This window comes from Leptodactylus fuscus, chromosome 9 (assembly GCF_031893055.1).
Source record: "Leptodactylus fuscus isolate aLepFus1 chromosome 9, aLepFus1.hap2, whole genome shotgun sequence".
Classification (NCBI taxonomy): domain Eukaryota; kingdom Metazoa; phylum Chordata; class Amphibia; order Anura; family Leptodactylidae; genus Leptodactylus; species Leptodactylus fuscus.
Window position 1 is genome coordinate 15,054,046 of NC_134273.1, and position 27,938 is coordinate 15,081,983.

Consider the following 27,938-nt stretch of genomic DNA (forward strand, 5'->3'; position numbering starts at 1 on the left):
TTTACGATTCTTGTATTGTGGTCGCAGCAACTTGCAAATTGCAACCTGATCGCCTGCGCCAATGCCATGCAAGCTTTGACCCATGACACGAATGTCGCAGCGTGATGCAAAGTGCAGGATATAAATAAATACAGAAATGCAGAATAAAATGGAGCAAAAATCTTTATTTGTGCATTTATTGATCACTGTGAGAGCACAGCCAGTCCCGGCCTGCTGGGAGTTGTAGTCCCCCAGCCTGTGTGACCACTACCAGCAGTGCAGGGCTCTGGGACTCGGGGTTCGGGAATCCATTGCTCTCGCCTTCCAGTCGCCGCCGCCGCATCCTCCGTTGCCAGGGCAGCGCGTCGTGGCTGATTGCCGAGCGGCGGAGCCCGGGCCCGACAGCGGGCGGAACATGTTCGCTTTAGTCCGCTTCCTAGAGGATAACGTCTGCTACACGTTACCGGCCGCCCGGGTGCCCGGCTTCCTGCCCAGCTCCACCGACGATTTTGACAAGCGGAAGGTTTACACGGTGTACCGGAGCCCGGAGGAGGAAGAGGCCGAGGGGAAGACAACGCTGCAGAGGGCGCAGATCCTGGCACTGGCAGGTGAGGAGATAGCATGGGGGGGGGGGGCTGATATCACGACAGGTCAGGTCATGTCACGACTATTGGGGATCATTCCCTACACAGACATTGCTATCACCTAGGGGGCGCACTGGATACATGGGGGGTGCACGAGGGTCACGTGACTTGAGGGGCATCATGTGATTTTGTCTTTCTTCGTTGGTTCATCGCAACGCTCGTTCATATTAACGTGACCCCGAGACTACGGCGACTTTAACTCGCAATCAATATTCGGCTTGATGTCGCAGTCACGGCGTTCACGAGTAAAGAGGTCACAAATTGACCCAACGATTTTTTGGGATTCACGGCCAAAATCGCTGAAGAAAGATAATGTTACATGATGGCGCTCTAGTCACGTGACCCTTGTGCCAGATGTGACCGCCATATCCGGTGCCCACTATGTGTCCTTAGTGCAGTCCCATATTATTGGCTGTACTGAGGCCCCCGAGGACACATAGGGGGGCGCACCAGATGTGACTTGAGCGCCATCATGCGATTTTGACTTTCTTAAGCCATAACTCCATTGGGTACCGCAACACCTTCACTCAAATGAATGCAACCCCGAGAGTACGGTGACGTTATTCGGCAAATAAAGTCTAGACGTTGCAGTCGCGGTATTTATTGATATGAGTGAAGAAGATGCAAGGTAAATTGGCGATCTGTGTGCGCGCCGTGGGAGTCACGGCTAAAATCGCTGCGTAGTCCTGTCGGAACAAGGATAAAGTCACATGATGCCGTTCAAGTCACATGACACTGGTGCTAGTCATGTCCGGTGTGCCCCGTGTGTGCCATCAGTGCATGCCCCAACCCCACATTAATGGCTGACGGAAACTCGCTGATCTATGGTCACGGCCAAAATGACTATGTAGCCCTAGCCGCCTACTGTAGACAAATCCGATGCCGACCCTGGTTTCGATGCCACATTTAATGCCATGTAGTAACCATTCTAGATAAAGGAATACAATGTTTTCATAATGGGTTAAAAGCAAAGTGGTACTCCCCTTACTGATCCCCGCCGTTCTTATACCGCTACTTCCTGGGTCCCCCCTCCTGTCTACTTCCTGCTCCCTCCCGACACACAGGAAATGATCGATCGGGCGATCACTGGCTCGGTGGTGACTCCTCTCTGACAGTGATTGGCTGAGCAGATGGAAGAGGCCAAGATCCAGGAAGTGTTGACAGAGTAGCGGTGGGGATCAGCGAGGTAAGTGCTGCTTTGTTTAAGATGTTAAAGAGATTTTCCGGCCCCAACAGAGTCACTGATACCTCACTCCGGCTACATTTACATCTGCAGTAGAGGAGACTGTCGGAGTGTCCGTCTAACCTGCAAATTTAGTTACAAAAAGCGGATATCCAGTGGACCCTATTATAGCCATTGGGGTACATGGAGCTTTGCTGGTGCCCACTATTTTATCGGTCAGTTTTGGGTTCTTCTGGTCCTCTGACGACAGAGCCTAGAGTCACCTGATACATCCCCTGGTAAATCGGTTCCATTCTGTCCATGGCTTTCTGCAAGTCTCATTCCGATATATAGGACGCTTGCCGAAATCTGCCATGTACCAACACCCTAAGTGAGAATGCTCAGCTGGTCTGTACCTCTCATAGACTACAATGCAGGCGGACTGCGCAGCCTGGGGGCAACACCGCGGACTGTGCCTAGAAGGTTTGGGGACCACCACGTGAACAGGGTCTTCGGGCAGCTGACAGTTTTACTATAACTGGTGACCTAAAACTGGCGCGCGTTATAGTGGAATTATGGGTGATCCCCTGACTGGTGGAGATTTCATTTCTGACTCATGGACCCCCCCTCCCCCCCTCGAGAGGCCCCGAAACTATTAAGAGGAGCCTGTTATTAAGTCCTGAGCGGCTCATGCTGGATCCGGACGTTCCCCTTTATGACTACACACCATCTTTGTTTGTAGTCTTTAACCATAGAGACACATAGGAGTATTTTTTACTTGTTTTTAATGTATTTTTATCTGATATATATTTTATCTGAATATTTTGTCTTTTTTACAGCAGAAAAGCCCCTTAGAGGGGTATTCTGGCCCCAAAGCCATTCCCATTTGTACGATTGTGGCGAGGAGGAGTTTGCACGGAGTGGCGGTGGAGTGTGCCCTCTGCCCTTCATTGAATCTCTATGAGAGTTACAGATACAGCTGAGTGACTGGGTTCCTCTGTTCTGCCGCTTAGACCCCCACTGACCAGGAGAATGGGGGGTGTTTTGTCCCCTGTTATAAAAGAAGTGGTGGTCGGGCAACACATGAACCCCATCTTCGGCTCTCTCCGGCACTTCCATTGAAATGTATAGGAGGCTGCCTGAGCACCGCGCCATTCAGAATACCCCAGTTCTCCTAATCGGTGGGGGTCTATGGGCCTGTTCACCTCTGCATTTTGGCCAGCACTTTTCTCTCTGCACTTTTCGTGCAGAAACCACACGGACCCCATTATAGTCTATGGGGTCTGCTGGTTTCCCATAGGTAACTGCTTTTTTCATGCGGACTAGTCTTCCCCGAACGGAAACCCATGTGCAGATGTGACCTGGGCCTAAAAAGACAGTCTAAGACGTTATCCCCTCTACCCCTTTAAGGCTTAGTAAATCTGCCCCAATATATTTGTATATTAGTGAGACCTCTTCCATACACCGCATAGCTTTATGAAGTTGTCATTAGATTTAGCCTCCGTTTATTACTAAAAATCCCGTCTCCGCCGCTTTGTGCCGTATTCCGAATGGCCTGAGCGAGAAAACAGACGCTTTAAAGAAAAGTTTTGAGGGAAAGTTGAATTGCGAAGCCGTCCGCTCTCCGATACACATCGCTCCTTTGTTCTGTATCCATTGTAGAGACATAAAATAGTCTTGGCAAATTCTCGCCACCTAGAAGCCGCCTCTTTTTAATGTTTGCAGCACAAAGCCCAGTTTGATCTTCAAGAGAAGCCACGTCTCATCTGTTTAATGCGCTTTCTATTTTCTTTTTTTTTTTTTTTCCAAGAAAACAAAACTGATCTGGAAAGCCGCGTCATGCAAAAAAAAATCAAAATCCCCAAGCTGTGTCTGAACTCTTCCGAAGGGTCCTGGGAGTTTAAAGAGAATGAAGAGGAGGAGGACGGCGAGCGGCGGCACAGTAAGGTAAATGTGAGTGACAAAATGATGGGGTGGAAACTGTTAGCTCCTGGTCCTAAATACTTCATTATCAGGGAAATTGGGTCTTCTAACTTAAGGGTTTTGCAAGCTTTTAACAAAACCTTTAGGGAATATGCGTGGGGGGGGGGGAGGGCGGAGTTGGGGGCTGAGTTTATCCCGGAACGCAGTCGGATGACATCGGAGTGATATGTGAGTGTCATTCAAGTGCATGCCGTGATGTATTCACCTCTATGGGACTCCCGATCCATTCCTTTCCGATAACACGGAGCAAAACAGGACCTGCCCTATGTTCATCCGGAACAGACGTAGACGTAAATGTATCAAGTTGGGGGCCAAATTTGTCATAGAACGCAGTTGACTGATACCCAGAATGACATCTGAGTGTCATCCAAGTACACGCGCGTCTGTGGGGCTTTCGTTTCCATTCTGTTCCGGATGACTATAGAGCAGGTCCTATTCTGCCCTTTGTTATTTGTAAGGAATGGTTCGGAAGTCCCATAGAGATGAATGCACCACGGAATCCGTTCAGGGATCACTCCGAGTGCCATGTGACTACGTTCCATGATAAGCTCTGCCCCGAACTTGGATGCACATACGGTTGTGTGCATGGACCCTTAGACCTGGGAAGTATGTTTGGGACCCCCGAATGGAAACCTATATGCATAAAAAAAAAAGCTGTTACCTAAGGAAACCTATGGACCCCATGGACTATAATAGGGTCTGTGTTGTTTCCGTATGAGACAAGTGCTGCTCGCAGGACTTTTCTAGTGGCTGGTCATCCCTCTATGAGCTAGTCTGGAGAGGCACTCTCTAGGTCAGCATAGTCATAACTCTGTACTAGTGCGACATTAGAACTGTATAGTGCCCATGATGTATTATTACCATGTGGGGAGTCAAGGGGTTAAGGGGGTAACTGAGAAACTTGCCTATGTACGGGTTGTTACTGGTCCCGTCTTATTTCTGCATAGAAGTGATTGTAATCCTGACTATCCTAGAGGAGATTACAGCTGTGGAGCCATCATGGCTGCCATCCCCTGCCATAAAAGCCTTTCCTTGTACATGTATATCGGTGCTGCAGGACCATTAGTCACGTACATCTGCCATTCTTACAGTGCTGCCAAATTCTCCCTTTACTACTCGGTCATTTATTTACCCCCTTTGGGGTCTGGTCTTCTCCGCACCACTGTTCGCTTGAAATCCCATTTTGTGTCAGTATGCAAATGAGTTCTCTCACAGCACTGGGGGCGGTCCCCAGCGCTCAAACAGCACTGGAGGTGTCCCCAATGCTGTGAGAGAACTCTCTCCAGCGCCACCTCCATCTTCTTCAGCAACGGCCTCCTCACGCGTCTTCTTCTGGCGCACGGTGGGTCAAAATTCAATGACCGAGGCCCGCTGGCAGAGCGGACATCACAGGCGGGCGGCCATAGAACTACAGGAGCGTACCGCGCATGCTCGCGTAAGCGGGCACAAAAAAAGTGGCCCACCGCATGTTAAGTCGGCTCTGCCTTAGAAATGCACTGGCGGGCACCATTGGGGTCTGCCAGGTGACAAAACTAAATTCTGTTTTTTTGTGTCCCTCTGATGACGGAAGGGCCATCGCCGATGTGAATCCTCCCGACATCCAGTGCCAATGTCTTCAGACCCGTTATCGTTATTCTGTCTCGTATTGTTCCTTGTCACTGGCCCGTGGCCATCGAGGGGTTAAACACCTTCCGAGTTTGGTCACATTAATTGTGCTAAAACAAGATAGAAGAAGACGTGAACTCCTCAAGTGTCAGCGCGGTGTTCTGGCGTCTTTATTAGCCGTATTTCACACCGTTGTACGTCTGCCAGGGAGAAGGTTAATGATGTATTCAGCTGAAATCTCTGCACCTTGATTACCGCACATAAAGTATTGCTTTAACTAATTACGTCTTAATGAATCCAGATTTTTTTTTTCTCTGTTTTACTTAAATACAACTTGCCATCTCCGATTTCACTTTTAAAACTGCAAAACTTTCTTACGAGAACGATGTCGGCGTCGCCGTCATTCTCCCATCGGTCACCCGGTATCAGGCTGGCTCCCTGCTTGGGCTCTATAGGATGCTGGAGCTCCATATATATAGCTTTAGGGTGCTAGAGCTCCATATATATAGCTATAGGGTGCTGGAGCTCCTTATGTATAGCTATAGGGTGCTGGGGCTCTATATGTATAGCTATAGGGTGATGGGGCTCCAGGTGTCTAGCTATAGGATGCTGGAGCTCCATATATATAGCTATAGGGTGCTGGAGCTCCATATATATAGCTATAGGGTGCTGGAGCTCCATATATATAGCTATAGGGTGCTGGAGCTCCATATATATAGCTATAGGGTGATGGGGCGCCATATATATAGCTATAGGGTGCTGGAGCTCCATATATATAGCTATAGGGTGATGAGGCTCCATATATATAGCTATAGGGTGCTGGAGCTCCATATATATAGCTACAGGATGCTGGAGCTCCATATATATAGCTATAGGGTGATGAGGCTCCATATATATAGCTATAGGGTGCTGGAGCTCCATATATATAGCTACAGGGTGCTGGAGCTCTATATATAGCTATAGGGTGATGGGGCTCCATATATATATATAGCCATAGGGTGCTGGAGCTCCATATATATAGCTATAGGGTGCTGGAGCTCTATATATATAGCTATAGGGTGCTGGAGCTCCATATATATAGCCATAGGGTGCTGGAGCTCCATATATATAGCCATAGGGTGCTGGAGCTCTATATATCTAGCTATAGGGTGCTGGAGCTCCATATATATAGCCATAGGGTGCTGGAGCTCTATATATATAGCTATAGGGTGCTGGAGCTCCATATATATAGCCATAGGGTGCTGGAGCTCCATATATATAGCCATAGGGTGCTGGAGCTCCATATATATAGCCATAGGGTGCTGGAGCTCCATATATATAGCCATAGGGTGCTGGAGCTCCATATATATAGCCATAGGGTGCTGGAGCTCCATATATATAGCTATAGGGTGCTGTAGCTCTATATATCTAGCTATAGGGTGCTGGTGCTCTCTATATATAGCTATTAGGTAATGGTGCTCCAGATGTCTAGCTATAGGGTGCTGGAGCTCCATATATATAGCTATAGGGTGCTGGGGCTCTATATATCTAGCTATAGGGTGCTGGGGCTCTGTATATATAGCTATAGGGTGCTGAGGCTCTCTATATATAGCCATAGGGTGCTGGGGCTCTATATATAGAGCTATAGGGTGATGGAGCTCCAGATGTCTAGCTATAGGGTGCTGGAGCTCTATATAGGGTGCTAGGGCTCTGTATATATAGCTATAGGGTAATGGTGCTCCAGATGTCTAGCTGTGATAGTGCCGGAGCCTCAGGAGTCTCAGTAAAATAAATCCTTGTGTTAGACAGGTACAGAAAGCCATGATGCCGTCAGTAAGTCAGTGCTGTAGTGTGGTGTTAGTACTCGGTTAGTAATGCCTCGGTGTATGTGATCTGGATATAACTGGTGTACTGAGCTTATAAACAGAGATTGTAACCCTGACTGTCCTACAGGGGATTACAGCTTGTGAGCCATCATGGCCGCCATCCCCTGCCATAAAAGCCTTTTATTGTTCCTGTATATTGGTGCTGCAGGACCATTAGTCACATCCATCTTACATCACATACATCTGTCATTCTTGTCCTTCAGGGTCTGCCATCGAGATCTTTCGGGCCGCTGCAACGTTTAGTTGTGTTTTATGATGTTTCTATAGGATCAAAGATAGAAAAGAGCCCCGTAAATGTCTAACAATGTTTTATTCATGGTTGCCTATCACAGACATCCAAAAGATGGCGATCAGCTTCTAGAAGTCGTGTGTAATTGATCGCCTTTAGTTTTTATTATATATGTGTGTATCTACATGCATATACCTCTTAAAGGGGGACTAATATATGTCATCGGTAGGGGGTCCTCATCATTGGTTTAGAGAGGCTGCGGTCACTTCTCTCTGCTGATTGACATCACGTACATCCGTCACGTGGTGCAGCAGCTCAGGCCTATTACTAAGCGCAGTCTGGGTGTCGGACCCCCAGGATCACATAATGTTGACACCATACATATTAAGGTTCCAGAAAACTCCTTTAAAGGGATCCTATCATTAAAATGTTTTTTATTTTCTCGATAACACGTAGGAATGGCCTTAAGAAAGTCTATTCTTCTCCGACCTTTGGATGTCTTCTCCGCGCCGCCGTTCCGTAGAAATCCCGGTATATAAATGAGTTCTCTCACAGTACTGGGGGTGTCCCCAATCCTGCAAGAGAAATCTCTAGTGACATCTTCATCTTCTGGAATGGCCTCTCTCCGTGTCTTTTGGGGTCAAACTTTTACGCATGCACAGTCGTCTCTGCCATTGGGTGTCGGACAGAGCCGACTGCACATGCACGCGACCATCTTCTTGTGATCGCCTACCCCAGCTTACTGTGTAAGTGGCCACAAGAAAATGGCCGCTTACACCAGGCGGGCCTGCCCGAGTCCTGACTCCACATGCCTAGAAGTTTGAAGCCAGGGCCGGAAGAAGACTCATGAAGAGGCCGTTCCTGAAGAAGATGGAGGTGGCACTGGAGAGGTCTCTCGCAGCACTGGGGACGCCCCCAGTGCTGTTTGATCGCTGAGGACCGCCCCCAGTGCTGCGAGAGAACTGATTTGCTTACCGAAAAAAAACCCGGATTTCTACTGAACTGCAGCGCGGAGAAGACATATAAAGGTAGAAGAATAGACTTTCTTAAGGCTATTCCTACGTGTGATCGATTAAAAAATGTCGTTTTAATGATAGGATCCCATTAACGTTATTCGTATTGGTGCCCGCCATGACATTGAGTATTGTATATGTGCCCAGGCTTTGTTGGTACAGTGTAGACTCCATCATCGCGTCACTTATTTGGCTTTTCTTGGGCTTTTTCTTATGCACGTGTCCTTTTTACTTAAGTCTCCTCTAGACTCTGCCTTTGTAAGGAGGGACAATAAGAAGAAGGAGGAATCTTCAGTAGATAACACATCTTCTCCCATGAATCAGACTCCTTGTCTACATGGGAGAACAGTACAGAAAACAGATAAATCCCGAATTTCCTACCCTCTATAGTTACATAAAGTAACAATCACCGGTCTGAGTGCCTTTCATTAAATCCGAACCCCCTCGGCCTGCATGCTCAGTCGTCTACGTGAGGTCTCGGGCGGTCCCTAGTGAAAGTTTCCTACCAGTAGTCGCCTCCTTTATTTTCATTGTCCTTTGTTTCTATCGATTCAGAGACCAGACGGGAGGAAACAAGTAGAAGGAACCCGCAAAAGCATTGAGGCTGTGGTGGCCCGTCTGGAGAGGCAGAATAGTGTGACGCCAAGTCACATCTCCAGCTGTGAGGACATCTTCCTGGAGCCCTGTCCTATGGCAGGAAACATGGACACCTTGGACGACGCTCTCATCCCCAGAGTCTTATATGAGGAGTTGCTGAGGAGTTACCAGCAGCAACAGGTGGAAATGAGACACATCCAGCACGAGCTGGAAAGGACTCGGAGGCAACTGGTTCAGCAGGCCAAAAAACTAAAGGACTATGGGACATTAGTCACAGAAGTGAAGGAACTGCGAGTGCTCAACAGAAGACTCCAGGATGTCTTATTGCTTCGATTGGGCAGTGGTAAGTGATCAACTCGATAACTTAAAGTGGATTTCTGAACCCGAAAACATAACAAAAAAATGCTCCTGTGTCCAGACATTGCTGTACCTGACTAGTCTTGGTGCCCCCTGGTGTTCTGTGTTCCCCGTCCTCCTAATATGTGAGAATAAGCGGCTTCTAGTGCACCAGTTCTTGCTGGATGTCCTGTGCATTAATAGGACTCTGTATACAGAAGAATCCAGGGTCTGAGCTACTGAGCATGTGCGACCACCAGCCATGGAATCTGAGGTGGTCGTTCCAAGAGGGAATCAGAAGGACAAGTCTATAACAGCAATATCTAGACAAAGGGACATATTTTTTTTGCAGGATTTCCGTTGAATTTTTTTTCATTTTTCCTCATTTTACTCAGTAAATGAATACTTATATATGGTAGAGCCCCTTGAAGGAGTCCATTTTGTCATTGTAAAGGGTGCCAGGCCCCTGCCGATCCTAAACATTAACTCCTTTAAGGAAATCATAGCTGGGTTACTGACAAGTCTAAGATGGTTAGAGGAAATCTTTAAAATCCTGAAATTTTTTTTATTTATATTTGCAAAAATATTTAATCCAATCTAAATATGTTTTTGTTCATGGAAAAACCCCTTTAAGGACAGGTTATGAATCTTTGGTCTTGGGTATACCCATAAAGTTTCACTCTTCATTTAACCACCTCTTGACTTGCTAGAGATTACCAGTTGTTCAGACTATGATATATATGTGTGCGTGCATGCGCGTGTGTGTATATAAGTTTGTAACATATATACTTCTATCCCCTGTTATCAGCTCATCTTCTGCCTCCCACAGCTCAGAACCATCATTGGTAAAGACAGACTAGAGCTCACAGACAGATCAGGTTATATAGAAGTCTATGGAGAGTGGAGGGGGAGTAGAAGCCAGTGAGAGCAAGACGAGCACAGACACAGAGATGCTGCCTAAGATCACAGTAAGTGTTTAGCAGTTTTCCAGCAGGTTATAGCAATATAGTGACTGAAAACTTATTGTGTCTGCTTATCCCTCCCTCCTCCTCCATCCCCTCTCCATAGACTTCTAGAGCAGATAAGAGGAACTAGACACACACAAAAAAAAAATTCTTAAATTCACCTAAAGTCTCCTTTGGACAAATCGCGGAAGTTGGCGTCCTGAACGGAGGAGTATTCGCTCCACCAATTTTAGTATGAAAAAAGCAGACCCCATTATAGTCTATGTGGTCCGCCATTGTCCATAGGTAACCGCTGTTTTAGGGACCCGAATGACGACGGGTCATGCACAGATGTGAACCTAGCCTGACAATCTCTCCTTGATGGAAGTTTTGCAGCCCCTCCCCCACTTCATAGGGCCTGGTTCATACTAATAGACAATGGAGAGAATGCATTCATATTAGATGGAGATAAAGTTAGAGGCTATCTAGTTTCCCAAAGTTGTAATTTCAACCATATCCCCCCCCCTCCCCGTTTCGTTGTGCCCCTTCCTACCCATGAATCACGCCAGCCATTTAAATACTCTGATTTATCTCCGTCATCTGAACCTTGCGCCATTTTAGTGGCCCCTCTTTCCACAATTTATTTCTCTCATTTTGAGCACAGAACTCCGGGTGAAGCCAGCAATCTATAAACCGACTCGAAACCCCGTCGGCTGCTAACAAATCTCCGTGTGCTGTCAGTCGCTCTGTCCCCGCGCAACCTGGAAATCCTGCTGACTTCAGTACATTGCTTGCCTCGTCTCATCGGAGCACAAGCATTGCTTACCTTTTTTACCCAGAGTTAATATGATATGTTTTATTCCAGTCCTCCAGCTTTCAGGATAAAGGGACTCTGGCGGCTCTGTCCCATGTGCTGCCTGTGATAAAGACGGAGCTCACGGATATGTGCGGGGGGAGGGGAGGGTCTGTCGTAACTTTGTAGAACTTCAAACAAGTGAAATCCAGAATGTCGCCGTCATCCTCTGCTAGTAGTAGTTACCACGGTCTTATAACAGTCATAGATAGTAGGTAGATAGATAGATAGATAGATAGATAGATAGATAGATAGATAAATAGGAGATAGATAGATAGGAGATAGATAGATCGATAGGAGATAGATAGATAGATAGATAGATAGATAGATAGATAGATAGATAGATAGATAGGAGATAGATAGATCGATAGGAGATAGATAGATAGATAGATAGATAGATAGATAGATCGATAGGAGATAGATAGATAGATAGATAGATAGATAGATGATAGATAGATAGATAGATAGATAGATAGATAGATAGGAGATAGATAGATAGATAGATAGATAGATAGATAAATAGGAGATAGATAGATAGGAGATAGATAGATCGATAGGAGATAGATAGATAGATAGATAGATAGATAGATAGATAGGAGATAGATAGATCGATAGGAGATAGATAGATAGATAGATAGATAGATGATAGATAGATAGATAGATAGATAGATAGATAGATAGATAGATAGATAGATAGGAGATAGATATTCTTCTTCACGTCCTTTGTTGTGATGGATTTGCTATGGCCGTCCCATTAAAATGAATAAATAAGAATGAGCTGCATCACGGCCATATTACCGATAGACCAAGCCGCCATGTTTTCTAATCCTGCACAATTGCTCGGACATATACGTTTATTTCAGTAGGGACTCGGGGATGAGTTTTCACACTTGGATGAATAATAATGATCACTCATATGGAAATCCAACGATTGGGCTCCCCCCTACCTATTACTTTATTGGAGACCTTAAATTGACAAAATAGATGGCTTTATCTAAATTTTCTCTACTATGTGTGGTCAGCTCTGCAGAAACGCTAAAAATAGAAAATGGCTAAAAATATCTCATCCCTTTATTTCCCCATTTTGTTTGATGGTGTACACTGCCATTTCTCCCTCCTCGCTGTATCTGGTCCTAAGACAATTGGCTACGCGGTCGACCAAAAAATTAGGTCCACTCCTTGGCTTCTCTATGCCTCCTTAGCTGGCTTCTAGATGAAAGTAGAGCAGATTCCACTCTCCAGTATATTTGGCAGTAAGAGAACTGACTGCAGCAGGAGCCTCCCCCCTTTGGCTTTCTGCAGTAGGACAGAGAGAATAAGCCCCATTCTCTTTCCTACTCTCCGTCTCCTTAGATGATTATTAGCCCAATATAGAGCAGATCCTTTGCATTGTATTTGGCTTTTAAACAACTGGTTGCACCACTTGTACTGCCTGCAGTAGGACAGAAAGATTAGGCCCCAGCCTTGCCGATGCTCTGCTTACTTATCTGGCAATTTGCTCATAATAGAGCAGATCAACTTCAGTGTATCTGGCTGTAAGACAACTGGCTGCAGCGGGAGCCTCCCCCTCTGTCCTGCAGAACAGAAAGATTAAGCCTCATCCTCCTTCCTACTCTGTCTCCTTAGCCCAATATAGAGCAGATCCACTTCAATGTATGGGCTGTAAGACAACTGGCTGCAGCAGGAGCCTCCCCCTCCTCCCTACAGAACAGATTAAGCCTCATCCTTCTTCCTACTCTGTCTCCTTAGCTGGTTATTGGCCCAATATAGAGCAGATCCACTTCAATGTATGGGCTGTAAGACAACTGGCTGCAGCAGGAGCCTCCCCCATCTTGACAAAAAGAATGTTTATTCCCTACCGCTTGACTAATCTCCACCTTCTTAAATGACTAATAAACAGTGGACACAGCTGTCTCCCATTTAGGTTTAAGGTTCCTCTTAACGCATTTAGGCCTCATGCACACGACCGAGTGGGTGACAAGTTTTCCCACCTAGATGACATCCAAGTGCCTTCAGTGCTACATTGGTTTCTATGGGGGGGGGGGGCTTTGCTCCGATTTCACTGAACAAGGCAGTGACCACCCTCGGACATATACACGGCGCCTTAGATTTGTACATGTATCCCCGGAGCTCTAGCAGTAAGTCTAGCAGGTGAGATATTCTTATTACAGACTAAGCAGCTTCTTGTAATATTGCACAGACTCCTCCAAATGATATTCACATAACTGCGCTCAGTAATGGAGCTCTGGGAGAAACCTTAACCCCCTTCTCTCCTCATTTCTTTCCCATATTTTGAGTGTGTCTTGTTAACAGCAGACTCCCTCACCTCCCGCTGACCCGCAGTCGGCTTTTCTCTAGTTCTCTTCTGCCATCTCCACGTTTGATGTCTTTACGGAGTATCGTATGGGATGTTTCTTCCATCCTTCCCTGCTCCCAGGAGGTCTCAGAAGAGCCAGCTAAAACATGTATAGAGTACCGAGGTTAGACAAATATCCTTAAACATCCTCAAATTTCAGTGCGGTAAGCAAAAACTGCCGCATGCGAAATTAAAGGCGATCTCTTCCCTCGGTACGGATAGCGCAGAACTTACTGTCGGTCTTGCTGCGCCGCACGTTCTTCATTGTCGTGCACAGTCTTCTCCTGGTGTTGTCTGGTTTCCTAGGGGTGTATTCAGACGGTCAGGTAGGGTGTAGTATATAACAGGTTTCATCTGCAGAATCAAAAACTGGGTCAAAATGGCTTGATGTGTATTTAATAGGGTTGAGCTGATCTTGAGATTTCAGAATCGATTTTCAGGATCGACTTTCGATCATTTTCCAGCGTGAAATTTGCTCGATCGACGATCCGGATCCGATCTTTCCCCGATCCCGATCGCTCAACCCTATTTATGATATATACATGAGTAGGGTTGAGCCGATCTTGAGATTTCAGGATCGTTTTTTAAAATTCGATTTTCGATAATTTTCCAGCCGATCACGATCGTGAAATTTACTCGATTGCCGATCGGGATCTGATCTTTCCCGATCGTTCAACCCTAGTTTTTAATGATACAGTTTTGATTGAATTTGTCCAAATGTATCCTAGGTGGGAAGACCTCGAAGGGGTTGTCCATTGTAGAAGATTTTGGGATAATAGAGGAGGGTTCTGTATTCAGGATGTTCATCTAAGTGCTGTGCCGCTCCTATGACGTGTATAGAAGTTTGCTGCCCTTGCTTGTCCTCCATTAAAAACTTTTACGACAGCTGATCTGTGTGGGGTCTGGGTGGTCACATACTGACGATCTACCTTGTGAGTGGGTCATCAGTATGAAAATTCAATTTGGGTCTAGAGAACCCCTTTAAGGGTTAGTCATCAATATTTTATTCCAGGAAAACCCCTTTAAAGGGATCCTATCATTAAAACTCAATTTTTTCTGCCTTAAGAAAGGTTATTCTTCTCCTACCTTTAGATGTCTTCTCCAGGCCGTCGTTTGGTATATAATCCGTTTTTTGTCGGTATGTAAATGAGTTCCCTCACAGCACTGGGGGCGGTCCACAGCGCTCAAATAGCACTGGGGGTGTCCCCAATGGTGCGAGAGAAATCTCCAGTGCCGACTCCATCTTCTTCAGGAACAGGTTTTGTTCATGTCTTCTTCCGGTGCTGGCTTCAAACTTCTAGGTCTAGGGCCTAGGGTAAAGCGGACTGCGCATGCCAGCCGGCCACAAGAAAATATCTGCTTACACAGTATTGTAAGCGGCCATTTTCTTGCGACCAGCAGGCATGTGCAGTCGGCTTCCCGAGGCCTAGAAGTTTTAAGCCAGCACCGGAAGAAGACGCGGAGAGAGGCCGTTCCTGAAGAAGATGGAGGCGTCACTGGAGAGTTCTCTCGCAGCATTGTGAACGCCCCCAGTGCTGTTTGAGCGCTGAGGCCCGCCCCCAGTGCTGCAAGGGACACTCATTTACATACTGACGAAAACCGGATTATATACCGAACGGCGGCGGAGAAGACATCTAAAGGTAGCAGAAGAATAGCCTTTCTTAAGGCTATTCCTACATAGTAGTTTTAATGATAGGATCCCTTTAAGAACACCAGATTGAGCCTTCAGTGATAGCTTACAGGAAGTAATAGATTCTAATCAAGTGAACGGCAGAGAAACATTTACAGGCACGGCGTCCCTTTAAGACGTAGGATTGCAGGATCTCAAGACTGAGAAGGACCTCTGGAAATTAGAATAAAGCACCGGCTCGGTTCTGTCGAGTGATTTCATTTTGTGCGGCATCTAAATGATTTTCCTTTCGTTAGTGACAAAGTTCATAGCGGTTTGTGGCGCCGTCCTCCGGATTTCACAGCCCGCTGACTGAGAGCGACGCTCGGCTCCTCTAATTACAATGATTCTCCTCAGGACTCATGTAACTTAGAACTGCGGCTTTATCAACTTTAACTTCTAATCAGATCAAATCTGCGGCTGCTCCGGGGCCCAACTTCCTTCATAGGCTTTGATGTACCTGCTCCTCTACTTCTGAAGGAGACGCCGGAGTGGTCGCCTTTTAAAGCAACCTCATGAAAATAAAAAAGATTCATTAAAATCCTTCCTTGTCTGCTGAGATGTGCCCGCTTTGATTCCACTTGTTTTTTTTTTACTTGTTTCTTTTGGGAACATTCTTATTTATTACTTTTTTTTTGGAACAGTCACTAGAATTAGAAAAGGTCTTAAAGGGGTTTTCCATGAACCCGTCACCGTATTCGTATTTGTAGACAATTAAAAGTGAAACTTTGTTGCAAAAATAAATCATTAAAAATGTTGAAGTTTTTGAAGATACCCCCTAACTATCTTAGTGATGACTGAAATGGTGGACAACAGATACAACCATGAGTGAAGGAACTTTCTATAGTCTGAGACTGGTTAGAAACCCAGCCATGATGTCCTTATTGTGGTCAGGTTATCTTCTCATACATGTAGTGTCCTCTCCTGATAACCAGCCATGATGTCCTTATTGTGGTCAGGTTATCTTCTCATACATGTAGTGTCCTCCTGATAACCAGCCATGATGTCCTTATTGTGGTCAGGTTATCTTCTCATACATGTAGTGTCCTCCTGATAACCAGCCGTGATGTCCTTATTGTGGTCGGGTTATCTTCTCATACATGTAGTGTCCTCCTAATAACCAACCATGATGTCCTTATTGTGGTCGGATTATCTTCTCATACATGTAGTGTCCTCCTGATAACCAGCCATGATGTCCTTATTGTGGTCAGGTTATCTTCTCATACATGTTGTGTCCTCCTGATAACGAGCCATGATGTCCTTATTGTGGTCGGGTTATCTTCTCATACATGTACTGTCCTCCTGATAACCAGCCATGATGTCCTTATTGTGGTCGGGTCATCTTCTCCTACATGTAGTGTCCTCCTGATAACCAGCCATGATGTCCTTATTGTGGTCAGGTTATCTTCTCATACATGTAGTGTCCTCCTGATAACCAGCCATGATGTCCTTATTGTGGTCAGGTTATCTTCTCATACATGTAGTGTCCTCCTGATAACCAGCCATGATGTCCTTATTGTGGTCAGGTTTTCTTCTCATACATGTAGTGTCCCCCTGATAACCAGCCATGATGTCCTTATTGTGGTCAGGTTATCTTCTCATACATGTAGTGTCCTCCTGATAATCAGCCATGATGTCCTTATTGTTTCTGGCTTGTCTTCTCATACGTGTAGTCCACCTTCCCAATAAGCCAATGTCAGCGGGGGTTTTTTCTGACTCCTACTCCATGATACTGACTGTACAGCCCTATTGTAAGGGCTGAATAAGACCTGAAAATTATACCGCTATAAGCCCTACACCTGTACATATGATCACATGACCAGACTTTCATACTCCGGAGATACAAAATAAAGTTTCCTATTTCGCATAGATCCCAAAAATGTTAGAATGAAGCCTTATTTGCTGAAACAGGAGTGGAAGTGAAATAACAGTTGCCCCTTTTCTGTCCAGCTTTGGGCATCTTAGACAAGCATGGTAATACCTGACTGATTCCAAAAAATTCATTTTGAAGGCGTTCTCTACAATTGACCTTCTGATTTTAGGAATCGGCATGATAGAAGGTTGTCAGAAAGAGCAAGAAAGAAACCAAGCCCAATATTCTATTAGGACGGACGACTCCTTGTAAAATGTGGATTAGCATTGGGTTTATAGGGACAGTGAATGTCCTTTATGAATGGGGCACAGAATGGCGACATAGAACACCTCCATCTTTCTCTGGAGGACTCAACACGCCTATGCGTTACATGGATTGCCCATTGATTTCAGTGGGCACCATGTGGTGATTTAGTCATTTTTATGTATGGTGTGTCCTCAGGATTAGGCCATAAATATCTGGGCGGTGGGCGCTGACGGGGGGCACAGCTTTTCGATGCCTCTTCTTACACCTATACCATACACTGCATGGACCTAGAAGGAGTCGGCTCCTTACCCTGTATACGTGGTCGGGCATCGTCACAGAGACCAGGAGGACCATCTGAGGGCCATCATTGGATTGGCACACATAAAGAAATGGTGAATAGATGTGAAATTTTTAAAATTAATTTTTTGCCCGTGCAGACTGTAGCATGAGATTGGCGTATTATCACCATGGTAGTGCACTGGATCTTTACAGGGTTCTTTCATAGGAGGAGGGTACCTGGACAATAAGCTAATAACAATGTTTCCCCTATTGGATCCTGAAGCGATCATCCATCCTGTGTATGGAATGGGCAGTAGGTGTTCCATTTACCTGCAGTGACACCACTGGTGAGAATCAGTATTACACATAGTCCATTCCAATCAAGTTGTCTTTGTAATACAGGACAGGACAACTCTTTGGCTGTGATATGAGGATCATGGACAGCGGGGCAACTCTGTTTCCTCCATATGGGTATATGGAAATGGATTTTGTAAACGATGCAGCCCCTTTAATGTAACTTCTAGTTGCAAGAAGATGGATTGGTATTTTATATATAGAAGTGATTTGTGTTTTTGGTGACTACCTCTTTATAAACCTGATCTCCTATTGCTTTATGTTTGTTTCATAGTCTCTCCCTGGAATTACAGATCGAATGGGATTCACGGCTCATCTCCGGTCGCAATAGGACCCGAAAACACAGACCTATCCGGAACAAATGAAGGTCAGACTCCCCCGTCTAGGCATCGTCGCCATTCACCGAGATAATTCTTTACATTATTGAAAGATGACATTTCTTTTATATGCAAAATGCAGGAACGTTTGTCTCGGCAGCGATACATTTCCATATTTATTTTCGAGCTAACCCTTCCCGGCCGTTACATTCACCCTGCCATTTGTTATGCGGGATTGTAAATGGAGTGAAGAGGTGACAACATATTTATTAGTGGTCTGTAGGGGAGCGGACAGACCCTCCTCACCCCTCCGCTTTATGTTCCTATTTATTACTAAACCCCACCCACACTCAAACTAGGGATTTTTGGAAACCGTGTGGTTATCTCATGTTAGATTTGTATGTTTTTGGGCAATGAAAGTTCTTTATACTTGCAAAGCTGGATAGGAACAAAGATGGCCGCCACAGGTCCTACTGGGGTTGTCCTAAGACCTTCCAAACACTGGAGTGATACGTTGTACGTGAATGCACCGCAACGTCTTTATCTCTAAGTGACCAGGTAAGAGGGACTTTAGGGGAAGTTCACACGGGTTTTTTGGTCAGGACTTTGAGGCCGTATTCGCCTCAAAATCCTGACCAAAAAGACGGCTCTCATTGAAATCAATGGGAGCCGGTCAGGTAAGAAGCGAGATGCTTATTCATTCCCGATTCGGCCTGAAGGCACTCCCTCCTCCCGACTAGGCCCATTCATTGGGCCTAATCCGGAGCGGAGTGCGCGACAGGATGCCGGTGCAGTGCACCAGCATTCAGTCGCGGCTACCTGTTTCCGCTTCAGGTTCCGGTCCAAAAACCCTGTGTGAACTTACCCTTAAAGGGAACCTGTCTGGTTGATTTGGGTCTCTGAACCACCCACAGTCCCTTATTTGTCCTAAATCGCCTTGTTGTAAAGCCGTCCAGGGCCGCATTTACAAAAACAAACCTTTCTACTTACTTAGAGATGACTCTCCTCGGACTACTCTCTGGTGCTCCCAGGAACTGTGCAGTTCTTTAGTGAGCCCGGGTTGTCGGACATGTAAGGGGTTATTCTCAACTCAGCAAATCACTAAGTGCTACATTTCCTGGGCCCTAGGGCAGGATTTGTGGGATCAGCTGAGCTGTGCTGCTCTACATTACGACATGCTACCCTGTTTCCACATCTCCTGTTCTCCTCTATGGGCATTATGGTAACACATAGGGCAGCGTTGCTCTACGGTGATCCTGTGACTCCCATGGGACCTTCAGAAACAACATAGCACAGCTGAGCCGCACCGCCTTTGTAGCTACTCGGTTATGATGTGCTACCCTGTTTCCGTAGCTCCTGTTCTCTTCTATGGGCATTAAGGAAACTCCATAGGACAGCGCTACTCAGCGGTTTCCACAAATCTAACCCTTGAGGTTAGGATGGGAGGATCTGCTGAGTTGGGCATAATTCTTTCACAATAAAAACTTGGGGAAATATTTATTGATAATTTATTTTTTTTCTATAAGAGTAAAACGCTCTTTTGCGATAATTTTATTCCTCTCCCCGCCTGACGCCAGATTGATTATAAATAAAGCTGTTTTTTTGCAGCCGAATCATAAGCTGACAATTTATGTCTCCATCCAGGAACGCCATAAAGCCAATTAATTTTTAGCGATTTCTTAATTTTATTTTTAATTCCTCTGCCAGAAATGTATAGACGTTTCACTTGCTCGAAAAACAAGGCAATAAAGCGGCGCCGGAGGCGAGAATCTTACACAACGGCGGCCTCGGATTTGCTTACAAGGGCAGTTTCCCGCCGTCTTTAGCACTTGGAGAGCGTCCGCCATTACTTCTCGCAGCGGAGTGACTGGGCTCTTTACTAAATTTAGTTTACGCTGCAATTTCCAGGAGGAATAGCAGAGGGACTGTATGGTTCAACACAATTATTTAAAGGGGCCATAAGTAGAAGTTTTTCAGTTCTTTTGTATAATCTTACGGTTCGTTCTCATCCGATTTCTTACACTTGGCGCCTTGTTGTTTATGTGTCTAGGATTCACAATGGAATTAAAGACAGAAACTTCAGACCTGTGTGAACCTGAACCAGAAATCCACAAGTTAGTCATTGAGGAGGCGAATACATCGTCCTTCTATCCGACCCCAACCCCAGTGCTGGATAAATACATTCTAGAGAATGGGAAGGTAAGGGAGACGTTGTATAGTTACCCCCTACCCATATGTCACACTGCAAGGGTACTGCTGCCAGGATCTATCTATCTATCTATCTATCTATCTATCTATCTATCTATCTATCTATCTATCTATCTATCTATCTATGTATCTATCTATCTATCTATCTATCTATCTATCTATCTCCTATCTATCTATCTATCTATGTATCTATCTATCTCCTATCTATCTATCTATCTATCTATCTATCTATCTCCTATCTATCTATCTATCTATCTATCTATCTATCTATCTATCTCCTATCTATCTATCTATCTATGTATCTATCTATCTCCTATCTATCTATCTATCTATCTATCTATCTATCTATCTATCTATCTCCTATCTATCTATCTATCTATCTATCTATCTCCTATCTATCTATCTATCTATCTATCTATCTATCTATCTATCTATCTATCCATCTATCTATCTATCTCCTATCTATCATCTATCTATCTATATATCTATCTCCTATCTATCTATCTATCTATCTATCTATCTATCTATCTATCTATCTCCTATCTATCTATATATCTATCTCCTATCTATCTATCTATCTATCTATCTATCTATCTCCTATCTATCTATCTATCTATCTATCTATCTCCTATCTATCTATCTATCTGTCTATCTATCTATCTCCTATCTATCTATCTATCTATCTATCTATCTATCTCCTATCTATCTATCTATCTCCTATCTATCTATCTCCTATCTATCTATCTCCTATCTATCTCCTATCTATCTCCTATCTATCTATCTATCTATCTATCTATCTATCTATCTCCTATCTATCTATCTCCTATCTATCTATCTCCTATCTATCTATCTATCTATCTATCTATCTATCTATCTATCTCCTATCTATCTAACTATCTATCTCCTATCTATCTATCTATCTATCTATCTATCTATCTATCTATCTATCTATCTCCTATCTATCTATCATCTATCTATTATCTATCTATCTATCTATCTATCTATCTATCTATCTATCTATCTATCTATCTCCTATCTATCTATCTCCTATCTATCTATCTCCTATCTATCTATCTATCTATCTATCTATCTATCTATCTATCTATCTATCTATCTATCTATCTATCATCTATCTATCTATCTCCTATCTATCTATCTATCTATCTATCTATCTATCTCCTATCTTTCTATCTATCTATCTATCTATCTATCTATCATCTATCTATCATGACATGATATATGTAACATGGCTTTCTAACCTACCACCTACACCTAGGTCCATCTGGGCAGCGGTGTATGGGTGAACGAGGAGAAATGGCACCAGCTACAAGCAACGCAAGGAGATTCCAAGTACACCAAGAATCTGGCCGTTATGATCTGGGGCACAGACGTCCTGAAAAACCGAAGCGTCACCGGTGTGGCTACAAAGAAGAAGAAGGATGCAAGTCCCAAACCTCCGCTGTCTCCTCACAAGCTGAGCGTTATCAGAGGTAGACTATCTCCTACTTGGATTCTTTCTTCTATATTACTTACTAATTGATCAGGATTCTTCAGTCCAGAAATAAAGCAGTGTAAGACGCTGAAAGCCTCGCACCTCGCCGCTGACATCCGTCACTGTGAGAGTGGCCCTTGGTGCTCCGGTCTCCACAGGAGGAAGCTAAATTGAAGTTGGTAACATTAAAAGCGAGTCTCAGTGATGGGAACAATGAAGCTCCTCGCTGTTCTCTCTTCAGTTTAGTTCCTTCCAGCACTGATCTTTACGCAGCGCTCTCTTCTCTCCCGCACTCTCTGATGAGTGTCACCAAGGAGACCGGCTCAAGGGGGAATCCAGCAGACTACACAGGTTCAGTCTCTGCCATCTTAATGGTAGTCTGCCGAAGGAGGAGACGTGTCCAGGTAGCTTTGCAAGTGCAGACGCCTTGTCCTTTGTAATATCACAGCAATATTCTGCAATACGTTATTTGTTGTATACCATAGAGAGCAGCGACGTGCAACGCCCATTGATCCCATAACGGCTTGTGAGTGTCCTCAGGACGGGAGTATACACTACATGGTGTATATAATCTGTATCTAGCATGCCTTGTTAGATATCTTCTACAGCACCTTAATATTGGGAGTACACATTCATGAGGTAGTCTGGGCCTTAGGACTAGTTCACACGGAGTCAGATGGGCTGGATTTTGATGCAGAATCCGCGTCAGAATCTGGCTCAAAAAACCGCATCCCATTGAAATCAATGGGAGCCAGGCATCTCCTTGTTCCCATTTGTGGAAAAAAGAAGCGAGCTGCCCTTTCTTCTTCCAGATTACGTGGCTGATTCAGCTGTGGACATCCGCCTCGCAACACCTCCCTCCCGACTAGGCCTATTTATTAAGGCCTAATCTGGAGCGGAAAGCTGCGACTGTCGGAAACCGCGACACTTGTGGCTAGCTGCGGTGGGCGCATTTTGGTCCGGATTCTGACATGGCTTACCACGTCAAAATGCGGACCATTTTACTCCGTAAAAAGGCTATTCTTCTCCTACCTTTAGATGTCTTTTCAGCGCCGCCGTTCGGTAGAAATCCAGGTTTTCTTTGGTATGCAAATAAATTCTCTTGCAGCACTGGGGGCAGGCCTCAGCTCTTAAACAGCACTGGGGGCATCCCCAATGCTGCGAGAGAACTCTCCAGCGCCTCCTCTATCTTTTTCTGGAATGCCCTCTCCCTGTGTCGTCTTCCGTCCTGGGTTTCAATCTTCCAGGCCTCGAGCAGAGCCGACTGCGCCTGCTCGGGCCACAAGAAAATGGACGCTTACACTGTAAGTTGTGTAAGCGGCCATTTTCTTGTGGCCCAGGCATGCGCAGTCGGCTCGGCCCGAGGCCTAGAAGATTGAAACCCAGGACGGAAGAAGACACAGGGAGAGGCCGTTTCTGAAGAAGATGGAGGCGTCGCTGGAGAGTTCTCTCGCAGCATTTAGGACACCTCCAGTGCTGTTTGAGCGTTGAGGCCCGCCCCCAGTGCTGCAAGAGAAATCATTTGCATACCAAAGAAAACCCGGATTTCTACCAAACGGTGGCACGGAAAAGACATCTAAAGGTAGGAGAAGAGTAGCTTTTCTTAAGGCTATTCCTACGTGTTATCGAGAAAAAATTGTATCCAATGATAGGATCCCTTTAAAGTACGCATTATTTTTGACATGTCATGGTTAAATGTCAGAAGTACTAACTCTTCGGAAATTGAGACCTCCTGAACCAATGGAGCAAAATCTCTCCGCTGAGTGTTGCTCCCCTTTGGCTATGTTCGGCTTTGCTCTGAGACATGAACAGACTTCTATACTTTTTACAAGCCTGTGCTCCTCTAACCCCGTCTCTCCGAGCACAGCCAAGGGGCACTGATCTCCGCTCCTTCGTTTCAGTGATCCGTTGGGTTCTCAGCTCTCAGACCCCCTCCGATCGGAACGTGTGACAGGTCTACATCTTCCTGATGCTGAAGGTCCTCTATACGCAGATGTATACTGACACTATATAACCATGACGGTCGTCTCGTGAAGCTTCTCTCTGCTCGAGGAGCGTCCTTTAATCTCCTCGCGCCTTTTGTCTCCTTTCAGAATGCGTATACGACAGAATAGCACAAGAGACGATGGACGAGAACGAAATCGCACAGAGGCTCTCCAAAGTCAACAAGTACATCTGCGAGAAGATAATGGACATCAACAAGTCTTGCAAAAACGAAGAGAGGAAAGAGGCCAAATTCAGTCTCCAATAAACCTGCCAGGTTTTGTAAGTCGGGGGTGATTGTCTTATTCCACCAGTCTCTAGTGCTTTGTCCGTTTCGCAGCGAGAACCAAAACGCACGTATCACATGACGTCTGTGTGTGTGATCGTGGACGTGAACTCTACAGCACGCGGTGCGATTCTTACCGGCAAAGAATTGCAAGTCTTTGCGATCAACATTGGAACTGATAAAGCTGATTCGCGTTGGACTCCGCGATCGGAAGATCGGCCTCAGCTATCCCGTCGCTCCGTTTTAACGTTCCGTTGGCGTCCGATCTGCCAGCCTAGCCAAAAACAAACAAGTATTTCCCGCTAAAATATGAAAAAATATCAAAGTATTAACCCTTGAACTTTCCGTGGCCATTTTTTATTGTTTTAACTGAAAAACTGGGTGACCACCGACGTGGCAGCTGTTATTGTTCCCACCCAACTTTCCCCCGCCCCAGAATGTCAAAGATGCTTGGCTAGGCAGCGATACATCCTCTGAACGTATACTAATATGTTTGCATTTAGAGAATGGGGTAAAATGCCGCGCCTTGTTTTAAGCCATGTTTTTCTGACTGGTCTGACGTGGGGGTGTGGTCTAGTTAAAAGGGAGGGGCTTAGAAGAAAGGGGAGTGGCTTGAAATATTGCAATATTTTGAACCAAAATTTTGTATGTTTGGAATAGACCTGAGCTGATGGACTTAAAATCTAGTATTTTCAGACCTGCCAAAGCTGGTGCCATGTATTAGTGAATGTGAACCACTGTTACTGTTCAGTCTGGGAAAGCTGGGTCATTTCCTCTATAGGTATAATGGCAAAGGTGCTGCGTCTTAAAGGGTTATTTGACTCCCATTTGGCATAGGGCATTACCCCTTTAAGGGAGAGTTGCTTGAAGTGCACTTTACTTTTTGCTTTCTTTTATGCTGCCGGTTTTGCTTGGTTTACAACTAGTTAGAGTAAAACTTTGTCTTGTAAGCGCAGTTCACGTATTCTAGTTAGTTTTTTTTTTATTTAAACGTATTTTATTGTTTTTTTTATCACGTATTCTGGTTCTGTACGGCTGTTTTGCACATATCACACACTGTGCCATGAGTAGACATAGTACTTGAATGTAAGTTGTCACATGGTAAGTGAATGCATCGGTTCCCATGTATTAAACATGTCTAAAATAACCCATAGAGGTCACCTCTTTATAAGGTACAATCTGATTGAATGTTGCGGTTGCAAAAATCTAGACATGAGGTTACGTTTTCATTGCTGCCAAAAATCTGCTGCTGCTGCGAAGAATATCGCATCACAGTTCATAGACCTCTTGTAGATACTTTTACCAAGTTACCAGACCCCATTATCAGAGGGAGAGTCCAAATACATGATGCATATACATCATTCAGGGTGGGTTCACACCAGCGCCCGGTCTCCACCTTATGTAATCCGGCGGGTTTCCGTCTTCTGCCCCGAGAAACTGGACAGGGGACGGAAACCCGGCGGTCAGTTTTCAAACCCATTCACTTGAATGGGTTTGCAAAGTGACCACCTGTGAGCATCTTGTGCCTCTCCGTGGCGAAACTGGACATGCAGTCCAGAGAGGCAGAAGACGCTCAGGGTCATTTTGCAAACTGACTGCCGGGTTTCCGTCCTCTGTCCAGTTTCTCTGGGAAGAAGACGGACCATGGAAGACCTCATGGTGTCCCTTGAAGGGCTTTCATGGATGCTTGGACTCCATGGATACTATTCCAGGGGTCGCAGGCCTACCGTGACCTGATGTGTTGAAGCCGCGTGGCTAGTTGTGTCCTCGTCTCTAGTGGCCGGAGTCACCTCTCTTCCCCCAGCCCTTTTTTTTGTTGTTGTTTTTTGTTTTGTGTTTCGTCTGTCATAGCCCCTTGTTGTTTGGTCCTTCCTCCTTCTCCTCTTCCCTCCTTCTCATTCCCTCTTTTTCTGCCAAGGAATCCCTGCGTTCTTTTTCTACTTTGATGCATGATTTACCCTGCATTGTTTTCGTTTGTTGTGGTTTGTTTTATTTGCGGATCCTCTTTTGGTGGGTTCTGTCCTGTCCTTCTCCGCGGTTCACGATGCCACCAGCCGTGCCAAATCTATATTGCAGAGGCCAACTAAAACCAACATGGTATATAAATTATGGAAACACCAAAGGGATTATCTCCATAGGACAACCCCTGTCCATATTCCTACCATACGGACCCCCTACCATAAGGCACGGGGGTCCTTTTTTGGCATCCCTTTTATTAACCTGGGCAGACTATTGCTCTGTAGGACTTGGCAAGACCATGTATGAGAGGCCGTGAGTCTTGTAAGGCTACTTCTCCTCTGCTTAATGCGAACTGTTGCCTCTAACAATAAATAAATCAGATATTTGCACAAAAAATGACTTTTTATTTTTTTGCACAGCCCTTGCTGCACCCTCTTTTTCGTAATAGAGCATGCAGGGGACGGGGCCATTGACCATGCCAAAATTACTATTATTTACGCCAGAAATCTGGTATCAATGACGCTGGAAATCTCCGTCAGCACAAAGATGGTGTAGATGTCCTTCCCAGTAGATAGTAGGATGGGTGTGCCTAGTCATATATGGGCCGCACCCTGCGCTGCCAAAGTGGCATTCATGTTAATAACGAAAGTCTTCATAAATCTGTGTCATGGCTCTTGGTGGACACCACCTGTAAGAAAAAATGTCAAAAGGAAGGGGATGGACAAAGGGGTTTCTACTTCCTGTTCTCTCCCGACACACAGGAAATGCCCATTTAGCCAATCACAGGCTGAGACAGGTCACCAGCCCCGTGATTGGCTGAACCAGCATTTCCTGTTTGGGAGTCACCAGCGGTGGCCATGTGCAGCCTCGGATCAGGGGGATATGAGGGGGGGGGGGGTAAATATCACGTTTTTGGTTTTTTTGTAATACTGTATAGTACCCATCCTCAGCTACATATTGTACATGTACAAGGTACCACCCCTGGAAAATCCCTTTAATAACTTGATTTAACTCTACTTCAAAGCCATCCTCTCCGGTACGTGTATATCAGTCCTGGTCAACCACGACTGGACCTGGACTCTCAGAAATGACCTGAAGTCCTGCCAGCCACTGTCTACGTATAAACTGACCAACACAATGGTGAAAATGTATTAAAACCATAAAGACGTAATCCCCAGCCACCCATAATAATATCACCTTATGTTTACATGGCAGTATCTACCTGGCACAAAGACTTCTGGGTATGTTTTTGCTTAGCAATTTTTTTGTACCAAACCTGTGAATAAATGTCTTACTTTCTCTTCATAGAAAGACATAAAGAATATCGGTCTGTGGTTTCATTTGCACTATTGTAATATTTATTATGCATTGAAAATTGTGAAACTAAATTTGCCACTTTAGTGAACCTGTCTCTCGGTCATCTTGCGGGCAGCCATTTTGTGAACTGAAGAGGGGGGAGGGGCGATGTGTCTATAAAGAAATGATCCCTTTTATATAATATGACGACAAGAATTACAGAAAGACTTTGGTTCCAGTCTAGTTACTCTTTGCTTGCTTGACAATTTTGAGAAAGCCTAGTTACTAGGCCTAAACACTACCAATAGGCCCGTCCTAAGGCAACATGCATATGAACGGCCCAGGCGGCACATGAATGACACCCGCCGCCCCATTCATTGAGGTCAGTGAGCACAAGCTGCGAAACGGAC

The 27,938-nt window shown here is 45.2% G+C and overlaps 2 protein-coding genes across 2 annotated transcripts in view; both read left to right on the forward strand.

The window, feature by feature from the left end:
* AGBL4 (AGBL carboxypeptidase 4) overlaps positions 1-27,938 on the forward strand; it is a 966,914-nt gene that overhangs the window by 671,822 nt on the left and 267,154 nt on the right. The window lies entirely within an intron of this gene.
* Positions 377-24,359, forward strand: BEND5 (BEN domain containing 5). Its single transcript, XM_075287817.1, has 7 exons — positions 377-587; positions 3,596-3,732; positions 9,036-9,420; positions 18,262-18,354; positions 20,355-20,503; positions 21,789-22,002; positions 24,098-24,359. Exons 1-7 carry the CDS (start codon positions 395-397, stop codon positions 24,253-24,255), a joined length of 1,329 nt encoding a protein of 442 aa, XP_075143918.1. The 5' UTR covers positions 377-394; the 3' UTR covers positions 24,256-24,359.